This window comes from Rhamphochromis longiceps, linkage group LG6 (assembly GCF_057381845.1).
Source record: "Rhamphochromis longiceps isolate RC_006_pf linkage group LG6, R_longiceps_female_GT1.1, whole genome shotgun sequence".
Lineage (NCBI taxonomy): Eukaryota > Metazoa > Chordata > Actinopteri > Cichliformes > Cichlidae > Rhamphochromis > Rhamphochromis longiceps.
This window is the reverse complement of record NC_140562.1, coordinates 30189116-30210203: the sequence shown is the minus strand read 5'-3', so window position 1 is coordinate 30210203 and position 21088 is coordinate 30189116. Positions and strand designations below refer to the sequence as shown.

The following is a 21088-nucleotide window of genomic DNA, read 5'->3' as shown; positions in this document are numbered from 1 at the left end:
AGGTGTATTGTCTAAGAAGAGAAGAAGTGAGCGATTGCCACCACTGCAGTACTACAGCTCGTCTGGGTTGTTTCTTATCAGAATGTCAGGCAGACCTTTCCCATTGACTCGCTTCTGTCAGCAGTCTTCTTAAATGTGAAAGCAATTAGGGAAATTGGCGAAGTCAAAGAAACATCTCAAAGACACCTAAAAGAATAGCTGTGATGAGTTGGAGAGCGCATGTGGAACAGGGAGGGATGAGCGCACACTCACATAAAATACATGTGAATGTCTGCACTCAAGGAGAGACACACTCCCTGTCTTTTTTTTTCTTAATGCATATACACCTGAGTAGCTCTTGCCTTTGATGGCTGAGATCGTGTCGAACCACAGTTTTCGTCTCAAGTCTGACCTGTCCTTTGTGCTGCATGCATTTCTGTGTCTCTTTGATATCTCTTAAGTAATGCACTTTAGTTTTCTTGACCTAATAAATCACTGAATTGACGCTTCAAGTAAGCGTATTATATTAATTCAGGGACAAAATGATTACTAGGAACACAGCTTATTCAAATGGCACACATTACAAGCGAATTCCTGCATTTTCCCTTTTAATAGCCTGCACTACACTTGCCTTAAGGCGTTTCTGAAGGCATTCCCCTCTGCTCTCACCTCTCTTAACCCCTGAGCATGGAGCATCTGCTTTCTCCATTCAGTTGGAGCTTGCTGATTTAATAGCTCTGGGCATATTGCCTTGAAAAGGAGGAAGAAAAAAAACTTTTGGCCAGGGCCCCTGGCTTTCTCATTAGTAGTCTCTCCCTGCGATGTATAGGAGCATTCTCACTGGTCAGCCCTCCTCTTTGTGGAACACAGTCTTGACCTGTTCCCACCACACATTGTCTGTGTGTGTGTGTGTGTGTGTGTGTGTGTGTGTGTGTGTGTGTGTGTGTGTGTGTGCGTGTGCGCATGGAGCGGTCATTTCCATGAGAAAGGAGTGCAGAGAATGGACAGGGGCTGCGTTTTCTTTCTGTGAGATGGCTGCAGACGCGACTGAGGGTGCACAAGGGCGACCTCATCCATCATGTTGTGAATAGCCTAAAATTATCACCCAGTGTTTCTGGACATCATGTGATGAAGAGATTCTTGACAAAGGTCATCTTGGGTAAGAGCAACCCGGGGCTGGCTCTCTGACCCCAGTTTTTGGGGGGTTTATTTTCACTTGCTTAAATAAAGTTCACAGTGTAACTGCCAGTTGCTTATGGAATTTATACACATTTACCATTTTAGTTATGCATCACATAATGTATTGTACTAGATAAAATATGAAATCTTATGTAAAATATGTGGCCCTTTAAACAAAAACTATAGGTTAAAAGGAGGCTAAAATGATTACACATGGTTACTAACAAAAGTAGGTTTGCAACTATGAACATTGTCTTTGCTATTATATTGAGTAATTTGATCCATTCTTAAAATTAACTGATTGGAGCAACTTTAAGACTTAAATAGCTAATCTGCTGGGTATATAATTCAAAATGCCTATACTTTCTTCATGTATGTTCTTTCCACAGCATGACATGTCTCACATTTGTTTCTTTTTTAAGCACACAGTGCTTGCTGCACGCTTCAGCAATTACCCTGGACATATGAGCTGGCTGCCTCTGTCCCTTTTTTGTTTTGTTTTTTTCCTGGTTGTCCGTCGCATGGTTGTATTAAAAAGGTCCATCCTCGGTGGCCAGTCGGGAGGTTTGAAGACCGGAGGAAGGCGGGGCGAGTGGGCGGGGTTAGTGTTTTGGTTGGTCGGGAGTGACGTATCCGGAGCGACTTCCTGGTCTGTCTGCTCCCTGGGAGGAGGAGACGGAGACTGCAGTGTTGTTAGTTTGAACAAAATGGCTGCGAGACCACTGTCAAGGAGAGCTCACTGAACGCCTACCATGAGTGTCCGCTCCGCCGTCTGGATCAACACAGAATGTATTTCCCCGGAGTCGCTACTCATTTTGCATTTGCGGTAGCCAGTCCGTCGCTAGTCGTCCAACCGACGACTTAAACAACAACAACAACAAAAATCTTTTGCACTTTAAAACAAGTTGGGTGGCTGGCTGACGGCCGTCGGCTTGCTCCGCGAGAAGTCATCGGCGATTTTTTTTTTAACGAAAACTGCCTGATTTCTCTGGTTTGCAAAACCTTGCAACGGTCGACGACTTACGACGCCAACCAGCTAACGTTAGCTTACATAATTTAGCTGCTTTTAAAAGTCATTTTAATCGTGTTCGTATTTTTTTTGTTTTTGTTATTAGTGGTGCTTCGTCCGCTTCCCCGCCCCCTCCCCCCGTTAAATCGTGACGTTTTAACAAATTGTTTTTTGGTAAAAATAATTTCACAGCGTATGTGTTTTGGGTTTTATTTTTTAATCTTTTTTCTTCTTGCTCAAAGCATAAATTACCGTACTTGCTGTGTATATATCTGGCTGAGTAGCCGTTGTTTACCTCGGTATCTTGTCACCAAGCTGCTACAGCAGCAGTCGGCTTATCTACCAAGTCTGACTTTAATTACGACTAAATCTCTGCTCCATCTCTTTACGGGTAACTTTAGAAAAGACATCGGAGAATGCTTTTATGCATTTCCCCCCCCCCCTGCCATGCATCGACTCTTAACTGAAAGCTGCCAAAGCTGTGATTAAAGCAAGGTAAGTTTATACATGTAATTTATTTATATATATTTTTAGATTCTTGGCAAACTGATGAATAATGTTAATCAACGTTTGGCAATCAAAAATTGTAGCGGCAGCCGAAAAATGAAAATCGCCGTGTTCCTCTATAATTAAGCTAAAGTATATCACTCAGCTCTAGTCTCATTGACATACAGACTAAGCCCGGTTAACAACAGCGGTAATGCCCCGGCAAACGCTCAAGTACTACATCATTAAAACATCCATTAACAGTTTACTAAGCGTGTTTGTTTTGCCCAGATTTCTGCTCACATTGTTTATGCAGGGCATTCTTCGGCAAAGGAAAACACTGATTGAGCCGAGGTATTCTTAGATGTGCCTTTAGACACGGGTTTGATGACTAATTTTAGTGTATTTATTTGAAGGGTCTTGAATATGTTGGGAACTTTTGTGTTATATCATAGCCCTTTTATGATTGGCTGAGTGCGCTGGAGCACACTATGTACATGTGAGTGTGTAATGTGATGGTTTCTTGGAGCCACTGGGAGAATTGCTTTGCCTTTTCCAATGTCTGTGTGGTTATTAGAAGGTAATGGGGCGCTAATTTTATAGTTATAGTTTGATTGCAGATAGCACAGAGTTGCATTAGGGCTGTAACACCTTTTTATATTTTCGTTAAATGTTTTAATTCGTGCCTATCCGATGTAGTTACACTTTTCTTAAATGTGGCAAAGGCACAGTCCCATTTGTTCCCAATTTTCGCTACGCTTCGGTCTGTGGTTCAACTGTATCACATTATGTATCTTGTACACCATTGTACATTCCACTACACTAATTCTTAGTACATTATTAAACATAGCTGTCCTGTCTCTCTTCCCTCCTTTCCTCCACACCCCTCCTTCCCAACTCGGATTGAACTGTCGCTTTCCATTGCTTCCCCCCCTCGTGCATCCTGTCCCCAGGCGCTGGAGTATAGCTTTTAATATCTCCACCGCGTGTCTTAATTGAAGTACATAATTTCCTGTTCAATTTCAAACCCCCTTTTCCTCCAACCCTCCTCTGACATCTCTGTCACCACTGTCTTATCTCTACCGTCACACATCAGTGAGGTGATGAAATGAAAAATGTGCCCAAGCTGTAGTGGCACACCGTACATTTGCAGTCAGATGGGGATGGTTTATTTTTGTGTATGATGGATATATGCACTGTCTGTGAATGTAAATATTTTTGTGGCATATTCAGCCAGTGTCTGCACATGTGCAATGCCTTTCATTTTTTTGGCCATGGGACTGTGTGACTATTTATGTCTAGCTCAATACCTTTGCCATTAAGTAATGTCCTCCAGTTGTTAATCAGGACTTGAGTGCACCCTAGACGGCCAGCTGACAGACGGGCACAAACACACAGCCCTTTTTTGCCCAGAGCTAAGGGTCCTTCAAGGCTGATGAGCATGCAGTAAGGGGATAGCTCTGAAAAGATGTTTTGGGGGGTGTCCAAAATGAGTGGAAAGAATAGGATGCTCTTCACCGTGGAACAAAAAGGAGGAGGGAGTTTAGTTTTTCTTAAATACCATGCAATTACCTTTACCATTACCAGACACAACTGTAACTAGCACTTAAACCACAGCAAGTGGTTTAAGGCACTAGGGTAAATTTTGGGATTGCACATGGACCTTAGATCACCATTGAGGGGGTCACTCCTTAGGCAGTGCATGTTATGCTGCAATGAAGGTGCAGGTTTTCTGCCAGAAGCAGTCAGGAGCAGTGTGGAGTATCTGGGGGTGTAGCACTGATTTTTGCATGCCACTGTCCACTGTACTGTGATACTGAGGGAGCAGTGCAGTAGTCTCTGTGTACATGCAACTCTAGCAACTGTTGCTAATGAAAGCAGACAGAGAGAGACACTCTGGGGAGTTTATTCCCTACTTCCAGCACGAAGGGAAAGTACTATACCAACAGTATTGAAACATGTATCGAAATACGCTTAATGTCATTCACCTGCAGCAGTAAATTAGGTAGTCTGCCCTGCTGGAATTAGTCAACATAAGCAAAACATTATAAGTTGAACTGCCGATGGGAAAACAGTGTTAAAGATTTGCTTGGTTCCTTTTTACTTTTAACTTTAAAAAAAAAAAAAACTTCAATTCATTTGAACTGTATTTATGTGTGGAAAGTGGTTAGCCCACTGTCACTGTTAATGTAACAGTTGTAGTATAAAAATAACCTAAATGTATTAAATATGCAGAAAGTGTGGCATAAATATTGGTATATGTCCTATTGTCACTGCATGGGGTGGGAGACGTTGTCCAACAGGGATGACAGCTTAGCCGCCATTCTCCTGTGGAGGTGGTGAGTGACAGGAGAATGGCGGCTAAGCTGTCATCCCTGTTGGACAACGTCTCCCACCCCATGCAGCAGACTGTGACAGCACTGAGCAGCTCCTTCAGTGGGAGACTGCGGCACCCACGGTGTGGGACGGAGAGATTTCGCAGGTCTTTCCTCCCCACTGCTGTCAGACTCCACAACAAAGACTTTAACTGAACAAACACACACATCCACACATGTGCAATAACACTAAGTGCAATAATCTGGCATTGTTGTATTTTTACTCAGTTGTATATAGCATTCGTATTCTATTTTTATCTTATTGTATATTTTTATTCTATTTTATTCTACTGTATATAGTATATTATTTTATTCTATTCTGTACAGCTGTGTACTGTATTTATTCTTATTGTATTCTAATTTTTGCGTCATAACTTTTGCACTGTCCACTTCCTGCTGTGACAAAACAAATTTCCCACGTGTGGGACTAATAAAGGTTATCTTATCTTATCTTATCTTATCTTATCTTATCTTATCTTATCTTATCTTATCTTATCTTATCTTATCTTATCTTATCTTATCTTATCTTATCTTATCTTATCTTATCTTATAACATTTCTGAATTAAATTAGCTCGGTCTTGTGACGTTTACCTTAGTCCCAAAATGCAAAAGGATTCAAAATGAGAAATTTCATCTCACAGAGGCTCAGACTCAATGAATTGTATTACTTCTTTTGCCTTTTTGGCAGCATTGCAGGCAGGAAACACATTACCCATGTTGGCTCTGGATCTAACCAGGCTTTAGGCTGTTGGCATCTAGACACTGTTTTGATTAGAGTGTATTGTAACAATGCCGGGAGGACAAATCTTGGCAGTAACTCCATCTGCAGCCCCTTATCACTAAAGGGGCAGGATCATTTATTTGAAAGGAAACCCAAGTTGCTTATCCTTAGTTGACCCTTTGCAGACAAAACATGAACACCAGTGTAAGTTACTATCATTAGCCTTGTTTCCACTGCAGGGCCAAGTGTAAATATACTGTATCCACCATGCATTTTTCTGTACAGTGGTAAAATAGTTTATTTTCCTTGTCAGATATTTTGTTGTGGCCCTGGTGAAGCCCCCTGTAGTTGGACTTGTGTGTTGCTTCTGTTGTCAGTCCTCTCCCCCTGTCATTGACCCTATCCCAGGCTTTAGTGTGGTAGTTACTGAGCCTGTGATTATGAGGCTTTTCAAACAACTGGCACAGTCGCGATAGATAACGCGCTTAACACCGCCGCAGGGTGCTCCTCAAGTAAGGGTACATTGACAGTAGAATCAGCTGGATTGAATAGGGGGCTGCCAAAAGCCATTAACCTCTTCCTCTGCTCACTGTATTGCTATTTTAATGTCAAGGGGGGCAGGATCTAGATTTACCAAGCAATGGTGTTTGGTTTAGCCATTGTACCAAATGAGTAGTGTTTATGTGGGCACACCCCTAAGGGGGGAGTGTGTCTGTACTTTGTGTTTGCAGTTGTAATAACAGAGCACCAGAAAGTCATAAATGGTTACAGTGTCCTTCGATGGATGTAAACTAGAAAACAAAGCTTTTTAGGTTACATCCATCCATCGTGTAGACCAGGCTTTACTGTTGTTTTGGTATAAGATGGTGATCTCATGTTATGATAGATGTGATCTCCACGTCTTACACTCTCATACCCATATCTGGCATTTCTTGTGAATTTGCAAAAATTGAAGATGCACTCTAAATAGGCATGGATGAAATTAGTTTAAGTTGTGAGTAAAAGGTGGCAGTTTAAGGAATCTTCTTGTGATTAGTAGCCACACATACAAACTAAAGGGAGGTGGATGTGTAATTGTCCTCCTTATCTAACTTCTGTGCCAATTGAGGGGGCAGGGGCTTTAGGGGCCCACCAAGGGTAAGCTAGGACTGGGTGGAAGCAGGGGGATGGGGGAAGCGAAGCTGAAACCCATCGAGCTGCTGCCTGAGAGTCTTGGCAGGGATCCAGGGGAATGTTCAATGTGCCGAGGTTTGGTTGAGGCCCCGGTCCCTCCCTCTACTTCATGTTAGCTAATTGGAGAGACGTGGACAGAAGGAGATTGGCATCAGATAGAAACTGACAGAGAATATGCAGGACAAGCAACCATATAATATTCCCATTTCCTGCTCAAAATCAACAGACATCCTTACTCATTATGTAACAGGACTTGGTCCCTACAGCACTAACAAAGCTTTCAGTTATGGCAGTGTAAATCGCACTAGCATGCACTAGCTCTCCCTTCACTGGGGTCATGGCTTTGGTTGATAATCCACGTCAATTCTTACCCCTGAACACAAACTTGAATACAATCAATGAACTTTATCCGTCTGCTTTTACTTTTATTGATGTATGGATGTAAAGTGGTTTTCACAGCTCAATTTGCACTTCAATACATGACAAATTATAACAATAGGAAATAAAAATAAATCATGTTTGTTGGTGGCAAATCAGGTCACCTTACAACACAAAAACAACAAGAACAGTATTAAAAGGTAGGAAGAATAAAAACATATAAAACAAGATAATAGCTGATATGCAAATTAGCATAGTACAGTAGGCACAAACCATTGAAGGCAGCAGGAATGTCATTTTGCAAGTATTTTTCATATTTAAATATCTTTATTAGTAGTTTTCTCAGTTTTTTCTCAACCAATAGCTGCAAGACATTTCTGAGGATTGTTATTGGCCACATAGACCTAGGGTGGGTATTTATTCTTATTAGATCAGTTAAGCCAATTTTTACTTTAAATTAAAAAAAAAAATGGTCTAATGTTTCATTTCACTTTGATAGATGTAGGCTTTTTTTTGTGTCAGAATATCTGTATCTCATCTGCTGTCCAAACAGAAGGAGCTGTTGTGGCTTTTTCTGCCATTCTTTTCCTCTAGGCATTGTTCCTGCATCTCTTTGCAGGCTTGCTTCTCACTTTCAGAGACTGACTGATTGCTTATACTGCTGGCAGTCAGTAAATTGCTGATGGGACATTGTGTATGCCCGTGTGCTTAAATATCAATCTTTTCTGAGTAGAACTTTGTCTTTTCAGCCTTGGGTGTGTGATCATTTGGTGGAAAGTAGGGAAATTTTGGTTAGTCCTCACTTCCTGATATACCTTCAAAGGACTCTTTGTTGGTTAAGTCTCAGTTTATGACTCAGGTTAGAATAACATTTAGGTGTGGGTAAGGTAGCCAGATGTACTAGCTGACAGAGACAAGTGCCACTGGCAATGGTAGAATTGCTGGTACGCCGACAGTGCAGTCAAGCTATAGAAAGCACTCAAAAATAAACACATACACCAACACATTCAGCTTGACAGCTTCTTCTTGAATTCACTAAGCTTTAGCAGTGGCGATGGCAAGGACCAGGCTTTGCTTAGTCTTGTGTATTGTGCTGTTTTTCAGTTTAATGAGCTGCCACTGTGTTAAAGTTTCATATCTGCTTGGCAGAGGCAGCAGCCAAGACTGTGAGAGAGAATTTTCTGGAAGCAAACCTCAAAGCTGTTATTTATAGTACAACTGACTCCTAATATGTGGTTGTTTGACATTTCTTCCTCCCCAGTATTCCCCCCGCCGAACCAAAACACTGCTCTCCAGGGGCCATCTCTTCTTTACAGGTTTTACCAACATACAATATGTATTCCACAATTCACTGAGCAAGCCTAGTCTAATAGCAATAAAGTGCACTGTATGTTTTCATAGACCATTTTGACCACCGGCTGTAAGCAAAGCCGACATGCACTGTATGCACAGGATGCTTACAAACCGAGCACTCACTGAGACTGAAGGATAGAAAACACAAGAAGATTGTTATTAGCACTTACCAACCGTGGAATTTACAGGCTTGTTTTCCCCAAGCTGTTCAGGTTGAGAAAACACAAATGCACTCCCACACACATTTGTGGAGATTAGTTGGGGTGTGTTGCAGTATTAGCAGGTATTGAGGAATTATTCCCCAGGTAAAGGCTGCCTAAAATGTTCCATGTAATAAGGCTCTGGAGAGTCTCATAGCTTCCATAATACGACAGGAATGGGTGGTTTTCTGAATGGCAGCGGTGGCAGATTTACCACAATCTGTGGTCATGAGTCTTGACTCTGTTATTCTCCCCCTGCCCCAAGAGAGGAAACTCCTCTTCCTACTCTTGTGTTTGTGGTGTTGTCTGTAGCCATTCCAAACATGATTCTCCATGTTTTGATTGCTCTTCTTTTTCTTTTGAAGTCCTGTGTCTCCCTTTCATTGTAACGCAGAGAATAACATTAGCACAGTTATCCTCCATTTTTCCCATTCTCTACCAGCCTTGCATTATCTTTTGCCCTCAACCTTATTTTTGCTGTCTGGTTCTTTTGACACTAGTGATCAAGGTGTACGAATATTTCAGCCCCCCCCCCCCCCCCCCCCCCCCCCCTCAAACTCCACCCCTGTCCTCCAGTCTCTCCTTGGTCTGCCAGCCTCAATAGAGCTTCATTCAGTTTTGTTTCCAACTCCTCTCCAGTGAGGATTCTTTTGGTCTTTGCCCTTTTCCAGCAGTATTTTTTCTTTCTCTGTGTGCCCTGTCTAGTTCTCTGGCGGCTGTCGTTCTTAATTGGTATTGCTCTGCGTCTGCTTTCATCCTCCGCCTGCTCCCTCCCTTTCCTCCATCCCTCCTCCCTCTTTTCTGCATCCCTGGCGGAAGAAGACAGGCATCAGACTGTCTGGTCCCGTGTGTGTGTCTGTGCTTTTATGCATGGTTGGTGTGTGTGTAGTGAGTTTCTAACCTCTTTCCTGTATAATAGCATGTTTCTTGTCATGTCTCCTCCTCTGTAACTTATCCCCACATATAGAGATATTAAGCAGTTGTATTTAGCATAGTAAGAAAGGGGGATCCTGCTTGGATATGAAATCATGAGTTTCCAGTGGTCAGTTTGGTCAGTAGTCAGTTATAATAGTTATAATACACAATTGAGCTCTGCAGTTACAACATGGAGACACATTAATTTTTATTTTTTTGTTGGGTTAAATGCACCTTTGCATTGATTTTTGTCTTTTTATCTGCAAATCTCCATATGTCATTTAACCATATCTTTTTAAGGGGAAGAATATGAGCTGATTGCTGGTTATTGGCTGTGGTGTTGCAAGTCCCTTTAATTTAAGAGAACCTTAAGTGACACACGCTGGCTTTGTAGGTCATTAATGTCAAAATGGGAAATGTTTCCCTAATTGCAGAGTCTTACTGCCAGAGGGGGTAAACCTGATGCTGGGGAGTGTGGCAGAGAGCGATACAGCCCAGAATCACTGCTGAAGAAGTGCTGCTGTCAGCAGTACTGAGAAAGGGGGAGAGAGGCAGGTAATGCAATATGTAGGGTCAACAGAGGTCAGGATGGAAGCTAACTTTGACGATGACTACATAAGCTCAAAAGTCAACTGCCCGCTCTCTGATTTCACATTCACATGCTGTTAGGACATTACCCTAAATGATATTACAGAGTGTGACACATAGGAAATCAGGATAATAACTTTGTTGTTTTAATACTTGGACCTGTTTTTGTCCAACCCTCATAGTGACAGCAATACTTGTAAACAGACACTAGTGCAATCTTTTGTGTATAAAGACTATCAGGAGGAGCTGTAGTAGAAGAGACTCTGTCACTAGCAAATGAAAGGAAAACAAAAATAGTTTCTGTCACCTAAAACTCCTTTGTCCATTTCTTTCCTCCAGTCGCTCCAATTTGTTCCATCGGCAAAGCTTTTCATTCACTTTTTTCCTATTCCTATTCTAGATGTTTATAGCAGTGCAGCATTTTCTATTATTTTCTTGTTAGGTGGCCAGAAAGAGACTTAATACTATACTTAATAATGGTCTCAAATACGGAAGAGAATTAATAAAGAGTAAGATCACTTCACACTGTTGTCAAAATAGAATTTTTTTTGTTGCACATTTATTTGAAGTGGTTTCAGTGGTCATTTTTCACAGTATCGATGCAGCATTATCAACATCACGAAAAAGGAATAGAATATCATTAATCTATTGGTATTGTGTCAAATGTAGAAATCCCAGTATTGAAATTTCTAACTTTCCCACTCCTATCCACAGTGCACATATTCCATACCGTTATCTGTATGCACACTGGATCACACAATCACATCCACACATAATGGAACCCCTATTTATTCCCCGAGGGCAGCGTTCAGTGGGGCTGTTTGATATAACGATATATATCGGATGACAATATAAAAACATCTATCGTTTCATTTTATGCTATCGTTTGTTTCGTGGTGTGGCAAAATAAACTGTTTACGGTAATATTTTTTCATCGTTTTGATGGTCACTGTAGTGGCTATATTAATTTCTTAAAGTACTCTCTTTCTCTTATATGTAAATAACCACACTACTGACGGACAAGCGCCTGTTTTTATGCGTTGTCATTAGTAACAACGACGGTAACACCATCGCGTGTCCGCTTGTTTATGTTCCACATAAACCTTTCACAATAAAGCTCAAGATCCTGTTGAGACTTTTCAAAATAAACAGAATCACGTGAAAGAGCAGATTATTAACGGATTAGAAGTAAAAAAGAGCCGCCAGGTGCTAAAAAATAAACCTTAGACTCAAACGTTAGAACAGGCTTTTACCCGCAGCATGCCGTGTAATAAATACAAAGAAAACGGCGGCCGTTACAACTTATGTCTAAAAATGTATAGTTTCACGCATTAGTTAAAACAGTCGACTCCAGGTAAAGGACGCGCAGCTGGAAACACTTCACGCAAGTCGAGCTGCCCGAGATTCACAGAATTTACAGAAAATGTTAAATTTTTGTGATTTATATCGTTATCGGGACGATAGAATTCTTATATCGGGATATGAGATTTTGGTCATATCGCACAGCCCTAGCGTTCAGTGAGCTGTTGAGATAGCACAATGAAAAATGGGAGTGTTTTGAGTGTATGCGTGAATGTAAGGGAGAAAGGAAGAACAATGAAGCAGGAAAAGGAACAAGGAAGCTAAAATAATTTCCCCCAGGGATCAATAAAGTATTCTGATTCTGATTCTGAAAAAAAAAAATACAGTTGGAGGAGCAGTAATGCAAGATCTGTATGTTTGCCCAAACCCCTTTATATGATTCCTCTTCCGTTGCTGCCATAGAGACATTACTGCACCATCAGACTGTCTCATTGAAGCCTCTCCTGTCTTTGTGATTGACAGCTCCCTCCCACTGCCAGTGGGCAACACAGTGGGAGACAGGCCTTCCATTAGTCTTCTGTTAGGAGAGTTATGATTCATTCATATATTCAGACTTTGATTCATATCCATGCTTGTGTAGGCACTTTTTATATTTAGTGTTTTGTTCAGTTGTGGTCGATAACACACATTTATCAACATTGGGATTTTAACTAATGATTTTTCATCATATTGATTATTATTGTGCTAATTGTTTCACTAAACCAGATATAATGTCAGTCTTATGTATGTATGTGAAAAAATGCTTTATTCCCTTCACTGAATATGACACATGCATTGATGTCCATTGCACTTGGTGAAGCCTAAAAGCATGCACACAGTCACTGCCTGTGTTCTAGCTCATGCCTTTAATAGTTTCCAGGAGCTGTCACTAAAGCTGAGCCAAAGCAAATGGAGACTGAAATGAAGTACTTAGTTTCCCCTGAGCCCTTAGGCTAGCTATCTAGCTAGTTTGGAACCACACTCCCACTAAAAGGAGATCTTCGTTAGAAGAACTCGTGCTTTATTTTGTCTGTTGGCCTTCATGTTTTATTCCTTTTGCTCCTTTAAATCCTTTCCTCTTTTTTCCCCTTGACTCGTTTGTTGTTTTTAAGCCTTCTTGTTCACACTCACTTCATCTCCCCCTCTGTCCCTTTCCTTTTTGTACTCGAGTAGTCCTCCTCTTTCACCTTCTACATTTTAGTTTCTGATCATGAGGGAAAGTGTTTATCACAAGTTCCTGGATTGATTTTTTTGTATGCAGTGATGCTTGTAGATGGAAATGTTGTTGTTTTTTTTTTTACGTTCTCTGAGTGCACTTTGGCCCTGACTTACAAATGGCTCATAAGGAAGGTACTACAAGTTAATGTGTGCTTTTGAACATGCTTGAAATCCCCTGAAATTAAAAAAAAAAAGTAACAGTAATATTGCATTACCATTTAAGTTCATTTAAAGTTTAAAAATGAACAAAACAAACAATTTACAGTGTGGGGCCAAGATGTTTCTGAATAACTCTTGATGTCCAAAGTCTACAATGCAGATCATACCAGTTATAATGTGTAGAAGTATTCCTTAATTGTGCTCTTCTTTTTTTCTTTTTTACTCATCATTCTTTCCCCTTCTTGTTGAACAGCTGAGAGAAGCTAGCAACAGAAGAAAGAGAACCATTTGATGGAAGAAAAGAAAAAGAAAAAACAAGAAGAAAAGACCAAGAAGGAAATTGCTCAGAAAAAGGTGAATATAAAACCCCTATTAAGGCTTTGCAGACATGTGAGTGCTAATCAAGTGATGCTGACTTGTCCACCATTTTTGGACATGTGACAATCATTGTGATGGTCAAGTTAATAACCGGCAAGTCAGACAGGCCTTTGGACCAGTCAGTGACCCCCTGTCACTAGGGAAACATGTATTCCCCAACCTCTTGGTAAAAACCTCCTTGTGGTTGCTAGCATATTGCTGCAGTCTTGTTTTGAGTGGAAGTGGCAGCCTTGTAGCCTGACCAGCTACTCTCTGAGCTGTGCTGAAACCGTAAAAGTGTGATGCACAATGGAAATTTACAGTTTGCCCTCACAATAAAAGTTGCACACTTTGAAACATGTTGGCTGCAACGCCGAAGTACAGCTTTTACTGTGAAGATGAACCCTCTCCATTTCTGGTATATAAAGTACTTCCACTTCTAGCTGGCAAGTATTTGCAGACGAACATGAAAAACTCTAGGCAACCGTGGCCATCTGTGAGCAACCAAAGTACCACCTTAGTTATGACTGATTTCACCAAGCAACAGCCCAAACATCCAGCGACCTAACAAACAGTGATTGTATCATGTCCGATATGTCTCGCACAGTGTGCGCATGACGTCATGTGAGAAACCTCAGTGCTATCCATTACACACACTTTTCTGTTATTAAAATAGATAGGATACTAGCCTTCACTTAAGTTGCCCCTGTGCATGGAGTGGTTTTATTGTAAGTGCTTAATGGTTGATTTGTTGAAATGTAGGCAGCAAATTTCCATTAAAGGACCAAATGACTACTTCTGTTCACTGATGTCTTGAAACGATAGGCTCACCTTATTCGGTAGCACTAGTCGTTTGATTTATTTGTGAACATCATACTTAAACTATTCATTTCCTAAATCAGTTTCTCTTCTCCTCTGCAGGCTGCTGATCAGAAACCCAAAGGTGAGTGTCATGAGCAGACAAACTACACCCTCTCATATACTTCATTTTCTAACACTACATTCCAGCCACTGATGTACATTAATCAGCTCTGATTAATACATAAAGGCACACACATTATTTATGCATTATACACACGTAGCATTTAGCATTCTTGTACACAGATGGACACACACATTTTGCACATGCATGCACAATTGTGCTGTTTGACTCGGCACACACACATGCAGACGCTCATTAGAGCAAATACAGGGGCGTTTTAATGCAGAGTGACGCTCAGTATGCCAGGAGCACCAGGCAGTGAGGCGTGAGGGGACCCAGACAGCTCACTGAGTGTGCTGTAGGTAAAGCGATGGGGGGATGGGCTATAGAAAGAAGGGAGAGGATGAGTGGGATAAAAGAAGCAAATGGTGTTCAGCTGAAATGCAAAACTAAAGGAACAGTGTCCTCATATCCCCTCTGCAATTTCTTAAGATGTTAAAATAGTTTCTCAGCGTTCTTGTTCCTGTAACAAGTTTGTAATTTGGATTGTTTAAGTAAGACATGTATAACGATCTGTACAGCCAATAGATTTGCATGCTTTTGTTTTATAAATAGATTTCTAAATAGAGTTCTACTTTAATGCAGTAGCTTACATCCACATGCATACCGGTATAAAATGAAATATGGAAGCGTTGTGTCCCAGCTGTCTGCATTAAAAGGAATGAACAATTGTTAGTTAAGAACATCTAAAATGCTCCATTGCCTCCATAATTTGCGATCTGCTTTCAAACCTGAATTTTCTTACATCATGGACGAGGATAATTATCAAGCACACCCTCCCGCTTTGTTGTCACTTAGCAACACAGTGAGGTTATTCCTGTGTTGACACTTAAAAAAATGCTGTTAATGCTAAATACCTAAACTAAAGGTTTCTGTTAATGCATGGTAGTGTTGGATTGAAGATGGCAGAAGATTTCATCCTGTCTGGGTTTTTTTCTTAGTGTGTCTCTTAGCACCTGCACTTTGCCAGTTTGAGCAGCAGTTTGGCCATCTGGGTGAAACTGTGAGGCTTTAACAAAGGTCACCACAGCTTGCCTTGGACTCTGACCTGCCTATTTAATTACCCTCCCTGTGTTTCACTGCACTGTCTGTGAGTTTGACCTATTAACCAAGTTTCAAAGCTGCCTACAAAGCTGAATGCATCCAATTTCAATAAGCATTTAATGCCACTGTTCTTCTGCTTCAGTGAGAGATTAAAATATCAGACTCCTCTAGGGCTACAATTCAATTCAACATTTGTATGACTTCTGCTTGCATAGTACTCAGATGGGGGCTTGTCACAAATATTAACAAAGAACATCAGGAGTGAAGAGGCACATTTTATAGTGGGTTTTCTTTTTTGTACACAGGACATATTCACTGAGATCTTTTCCAGAAACAGTTTGTACTAATATACGTTACTTTCACACATGTATGCTGGCATTTACAACAGAAAATGTATGTTTTGGTCACTGATGACGCATTAAAGGCAAGCAGGACTGCTGCACGTTTATTTGTTTTCTCAAACTTTACCAATGATCCGCATAATGCATTAGACAAGGAGCATGGAAAAGATTATGTTGTTAGGCTGTAGCCGTCCACCTAACCACAGGATGTGGCCAACAATACGTGTCACATGCTGTTTTGTGTTGTGAAAGCCTGCATTGTTTCTTTGTGCATCTTCCTATTTGTCTTCAGAGATCTTGTATTTAAATATGAGGCAATACCTTTTGACCAGTAATGTGTTTTGGCCCTGCAAATCTGCAGCTGTTGCTATTTTTTTTTTTTTTTTTTTTTTTTTTTAAACCAAACCCTCCAATTTAGTGCACTGAAAGTAATTAGATGCATTATATACACGAGCAGAAATGTGCTATAGCCACCGGTGGTGCTCTGAAAAGCATGTTTTACAGCCATCTTCACTGTGCTGCTCAGTTCAGGAGCCCTTTTTACTAACTTGCTTTAAAATGTAGGCACTATATATAAAGCACATCCTGCTACACTGATGTTTCCATTGTTAGATTTGAAAGCCAGTGTGCCAAATAAATGTCTAAATAATGAAAAGCATAGCACAGTCTTCATATTTTCTTGCTGCGCTGTATGAACTGTGTATGTTGGATGTGTGATGCAGCAATTGAAATGCCAAGAAGGGAAGGGGGGAAAACTCTTTTTAGGAGAGAAACCCATGGATTAGGGCACAGTTACGAAGGGAAAAAAGGGAGCGAGAGAGAAGAAATAGGAAGTGTAACGAGCTGTTTTGGTTCCACATAAAAGCAAAAATGAAGAAAGGAAAAGAGGAAGGGAAGTAATGAAGCAGCGAGCAGCAGACAAGTGCCAAAAATGACCGTCAAGAGTCAATGACGACACTAATATAGCAGAGGACTAATGACATGGAGATTTATTTTATGGTGTGTTTAATGAGAGATAGAGAGGGAAAAGGACATGGGATGAGAAACTGATTGCGTTTATGTAGTGGGTAGTCATGCAAACAGACAGATAAAGAAAGTAGGTGAAAGAAGACTAATCGAGAAATCAGGACTTCTGTGAGTTTGCTTATAACCTCCCATCTGCAATAGCTTTTAAAAGGAACGTGGCATCGACTAGAATGAGATGGGTTTTCATGCATGACACTAAATAATAGAGGTGTAAGTGTGTGTGTGTCTGCTCGCGTGTGTGCACGCAAGACCGGGGAAATCGGTATGCGGTAGTGATTTGTGTCTTTCCATCCATATCAGTGCATTCTGTCTTCCTTATACACTTTCAGAAATTCATAGTCACATACACACTACCACTCCCCACCCTCTCTGCCTTTTGCTGCTTTCCTCTCTGCAGGCCTCCCTGGTCCCAGGCATTTCAATTTGTTTGCGGTAATCGATCTCGGCCTGGCGCGTTCATATGTATGAAAATGAGATAAAGCTTCGGCGCACTGGAATTAACTTCTCTGCCCCCTATTAGGCATGGAGCTTCACAGAATGCAAGGTTCCAGGAGGCAGTGTCCCATTGCCCCAACCCACCCCCACTCCCTCCTACACACACACACACACACACACACACACACACACACACGCACAGACAGGCTGGACCTCTGCCTATACAGAGCCTTTCCATCCTCCCCCCCTCTTGGTCCCCCAGTACCTCGGAGACGCTGATTATTCACCCCCAGCACAAACGCACCTTCATCACAATCTTTGCTCCTGCTGCAATCACAATCAGTCGATTTGATTGCTACACATATCTACTAACCTTGACAAAAGCATGTGCACATACACAGAGACACAGGGTACGTAGTGAGTTTGATACCCACAGCCATCAAAACGTGCTCATTGCAGCGACTTGGAGCCTTTCAATATGTTTTCAGTGAAGGAAGCTTACATTGTTTAACTGCAAAACTGCCAAGATAATAATGTCCTTGCCAAGATTGCTCTTAGCATGCACAAACACATGTGCGGACATACAAATATGATTGAATTTGTAAGAAAACATGGCCCAAACAGGAAGTTAGACAAACGGAACTCAAAAATACAAAACAAAAAAAATTTAGAAAACTACATTTAGAAACAAAAAGCCACAAGGAACACCACGCTGTGTCTCTTACATTCCTACTCTCCGATAATCAGAAAATCTGCAGTCTCTGTTTCTCCTGCTTGTGTGCTTTTCCCTGATGAAAGGTTGGAAATTTAATGTGCTGTCTGTCAGTACCTCGTTCCTCACTCTCCTCTTTGACCATGCTGTTACTTCCGCCTGTTTCATTACCCTCTACGTGTCCCAGCGACCGCATCCGAGGAGAAACATATTTACACGGTGTCACCATGGTGGTAACAGCATTATGTTTTCAAAGTGGCAACAGACACACATAAACACAAGTGTGTCCTTTTAATACCGCATTGGATTCATTCGCAATTTCACATGCTATTAATTGCGTCAACACAGCTCAAATGGAATTTCATGAATTGCAATCTAATTAGAGGCTAATTTACTTTAACATTTGGGCTGCTTTTTTTCCGCTGTTAAACACATTTCTAAACACTGAATGAATTAATAGTGAATAGCTTGTGAATTACGTCCTGTGGATTTATGACTGCCAAGCATAATTGTTTTTCCTTTACCCCCTGTGTGCTCACCCCACATGAATGTCAAGTGTTAGGGGAAAGTGAGGGATGTAGGAATGGACCAAGGGAAGCGATAAAGGAAAACAAGGGGGACGCTCAGACTTAAACAATGCTCTCCTCCCTCCGTATTCATGTTGTATGATCACTCACAAGCTGCTGACAAGAGAGCCTCACATACCTCCCCCATCACCTTGTTCTCCCCCACCGGAGAGCTGCTTTATGTCAAATACCAGGCAGATTAATAGGATGTATCGAGAAGGATATGAATGACACTTAAGCCTGTTTTTGAAGCGCGAGGTCTATGCCAATTTGTTTGTTTAATGTTGTAAAACTGTCTGGTCTCCCCCTCATATGGCAGCTTGCTCCCCCAAAAAGGTGATCTTGTCCATATGGCAATTTATACTTGTAGCTGACTTACAGTTCAAGTTCAATGATGTCCATAATCACCGTGACCCATAGGTTTGGGAAGCCCAGTTTTAAGTCGGACTTAAAACTGACCTTCAGCAGCCAATACTTCATCCAAAGACTTTATGGGTGCCTCCCATGTATGCAGAATTAATAATTAAGGGTTCTGTACTTGATTGTTTAGATAGTTGGGCATAGACGTCTATGGGGATTGACTTGTTTTTCACCCATGTAAGTGGTCTTTTGTATAAAATGTAAGGCAATAATGTCTGGGACCTGTAGTCATAAAATACCTATGTATGAAAACATTCTTTTGTAGACCCCCAATGAGTTCTGCTCAGATTGTTAAACTGATACTCAAATTGAGCTCCCTTGACTCTAATAACACTAACATTATAACTGGGGCAGACTTTGTTCCTCATTTATGTATCAGCCTTTAAAAGTTTACAAACCTTGAATCACACTATGGAGCTATCAGAGCCAGAGGGATTCACAGCCGATCGTTGCACTCAGGCACTGACCTCGGAGAGAGGTGTAGTGCGATCTCGTTAAGGCTTTTTACCTCGTTTGAAGTTGGCTGGTATTAGGGTTAAAAAGCAAAAAGGGGTTCTTGAGGCCACTCTGTCATAATACTAACAAGCAGGTGAGACACGGCTGAGATGAACCTGGCACAGCCAGAATATGGCGGCACTAATTATGGAGAGAGTGTAGAAGAGGCGTGGTGGGAGAAGGGGTCACAACAGGCACATGGAGGTGCATTAGGCAACTGTCAGTCTCTATAGTAGTGGTCCTTTTATAGGATGGGTGAGGGGTGAGAATTTTCTCTCTCTCTGTGTGGTTTTTTTTTTTTTTTTCTTATACAGACAGATGGGGCTCTCTATAGACACACCCACTTGACCATTTGAGTGCAAAATCGGACACACGCACATGCATTTGCCTGTAAGTGAAGAGTCATCTCATCGAAACAGCCAAACCTAATTTCTTTGTAGAACCAACGTCTCTTTGCAGAACATTGCCATCTGCTTTATACTCACAATGCTTGTTGATTATATTTAGACATTTATTACACTTGCTATAGAAAGTAACAAATTACAGCAACTGGCGTCTCCAGGTAAACAAGAATATTGTGCCAATTGTGAGAATTGTAGATGAAATGCACAGAGCAGTGTAATGAAAGGAGTCCTGATCAGATTTCTGGGGAGGGACTTGACTCTGATGTGGTGATTGTGGTGTTAGTGCCTCTGCTTACATATTGCCTGCAAATTTAGTCTGTGTTCCACTACTTTTGCTAGGGTATAGACATGCTTTCTTTCTTTGCCTTGTTTACATATGCAAAGAGGAAGCACTGCAGCACACACAGTCGAACACAGTTTGTAAAAAGTTATTGTGTGTAATGCACTTTGTAACCTTCCAGGGGTTTTCTTTACCTTTTCTGCTTCTTGGATGTTGTTACATTGAGAAATTTGGCACCGTGTAGGGCATAGAAGCCTGTGCGTTGCGTCTGTCCCTCCCCCCTCTATAAACATGGCTGCATAATAAAGTGGCTCAGCAGACAATAGAAGAGATCTGTGAACCTGCACTGCCTGGCACTAAGCTCAAGGAGCAAATCAGTTCTTTATAATAGCAGATACCCTCTTTTTGTGCTTCATTCGTGGATTTTCAGTTCTATATGTGATTTTGTTATAAACTTCAGTTTGCGGCTGAAGTTTTTTGTTTTTTTTAAATGTTTTTTTTGCAGACTATTCTTAAGCCACTGATCCTTTTGATTGTGTAATTAACCATTTAGTGAAAAGAATGGCTTTAATTAAAACTTTGGTGCGAGGTTGCAGAGAGTCCTTGAGCTGGAGGGTTTAATGGAATTTGCAGGGCACTTGATACAGATGCTTACTTAATTGGCTCTCATTTTCAGGTTCAGTTAGAGGCACTAAGGGCCAGACCACCACATCATAAAAGCCTAAATTTGGTTTTCACAGCACTAGTTGAAGTTTCAAATAGTTTTGTATTTACAATTGCTAGTAAAACAGTTATTTCCAATAGTCCATTTGTCTTTCCTTGCAGTTTTAAAAATTAGTTTCTTATCGAGATATTGTCGAAAAGTTGTAGTTTGATTTTAAATGCCCAGTAAATATGTCTTCAGATTCTTTTAAATCCTGCTTGTGAGTGAATATTTATAAAATGTTTTCT

The 21088-nt window shown here is 41.1% G+C and overlaps 1 protein-coding gene across 4 annotated transcripts in view; it reads left to right on the top strand.

Moving 5' to 3' along the window:
* tnrc6c2 (trinucleotide repeat containing adaptor 6C2) overlaps positions 1–21088 on the top strand; it is a 145163-nt gene that overhangs the window by 89431 nt on the left and 34644 nt on the right. For 2 of the 4 annotated variants that reach the window (XM_085410185.1, XM_085410182.1), the window contains exons 1-3: positions 1843–2662; positions 13329–13429; positions 14354–14375. In XM_085410185.1, coding sequence (XP_085266311.1) covers positions 13367–13429; positions 14354–14375 — 85 coding nt within the window. In that variant the 5' untranslated portion in view covers positions 1843–2662; positions 13329–13366. Of the gene's footprint in view, positions 1–1842; positions 2663–10216; positions 10325–13328; positions 13430–14353; positions 14376–21088 lie in introns of those variants that run through there. The other 2 variants (XM_085410184.1, XM_085410183.1) reach the window with 2 other exon arrangements.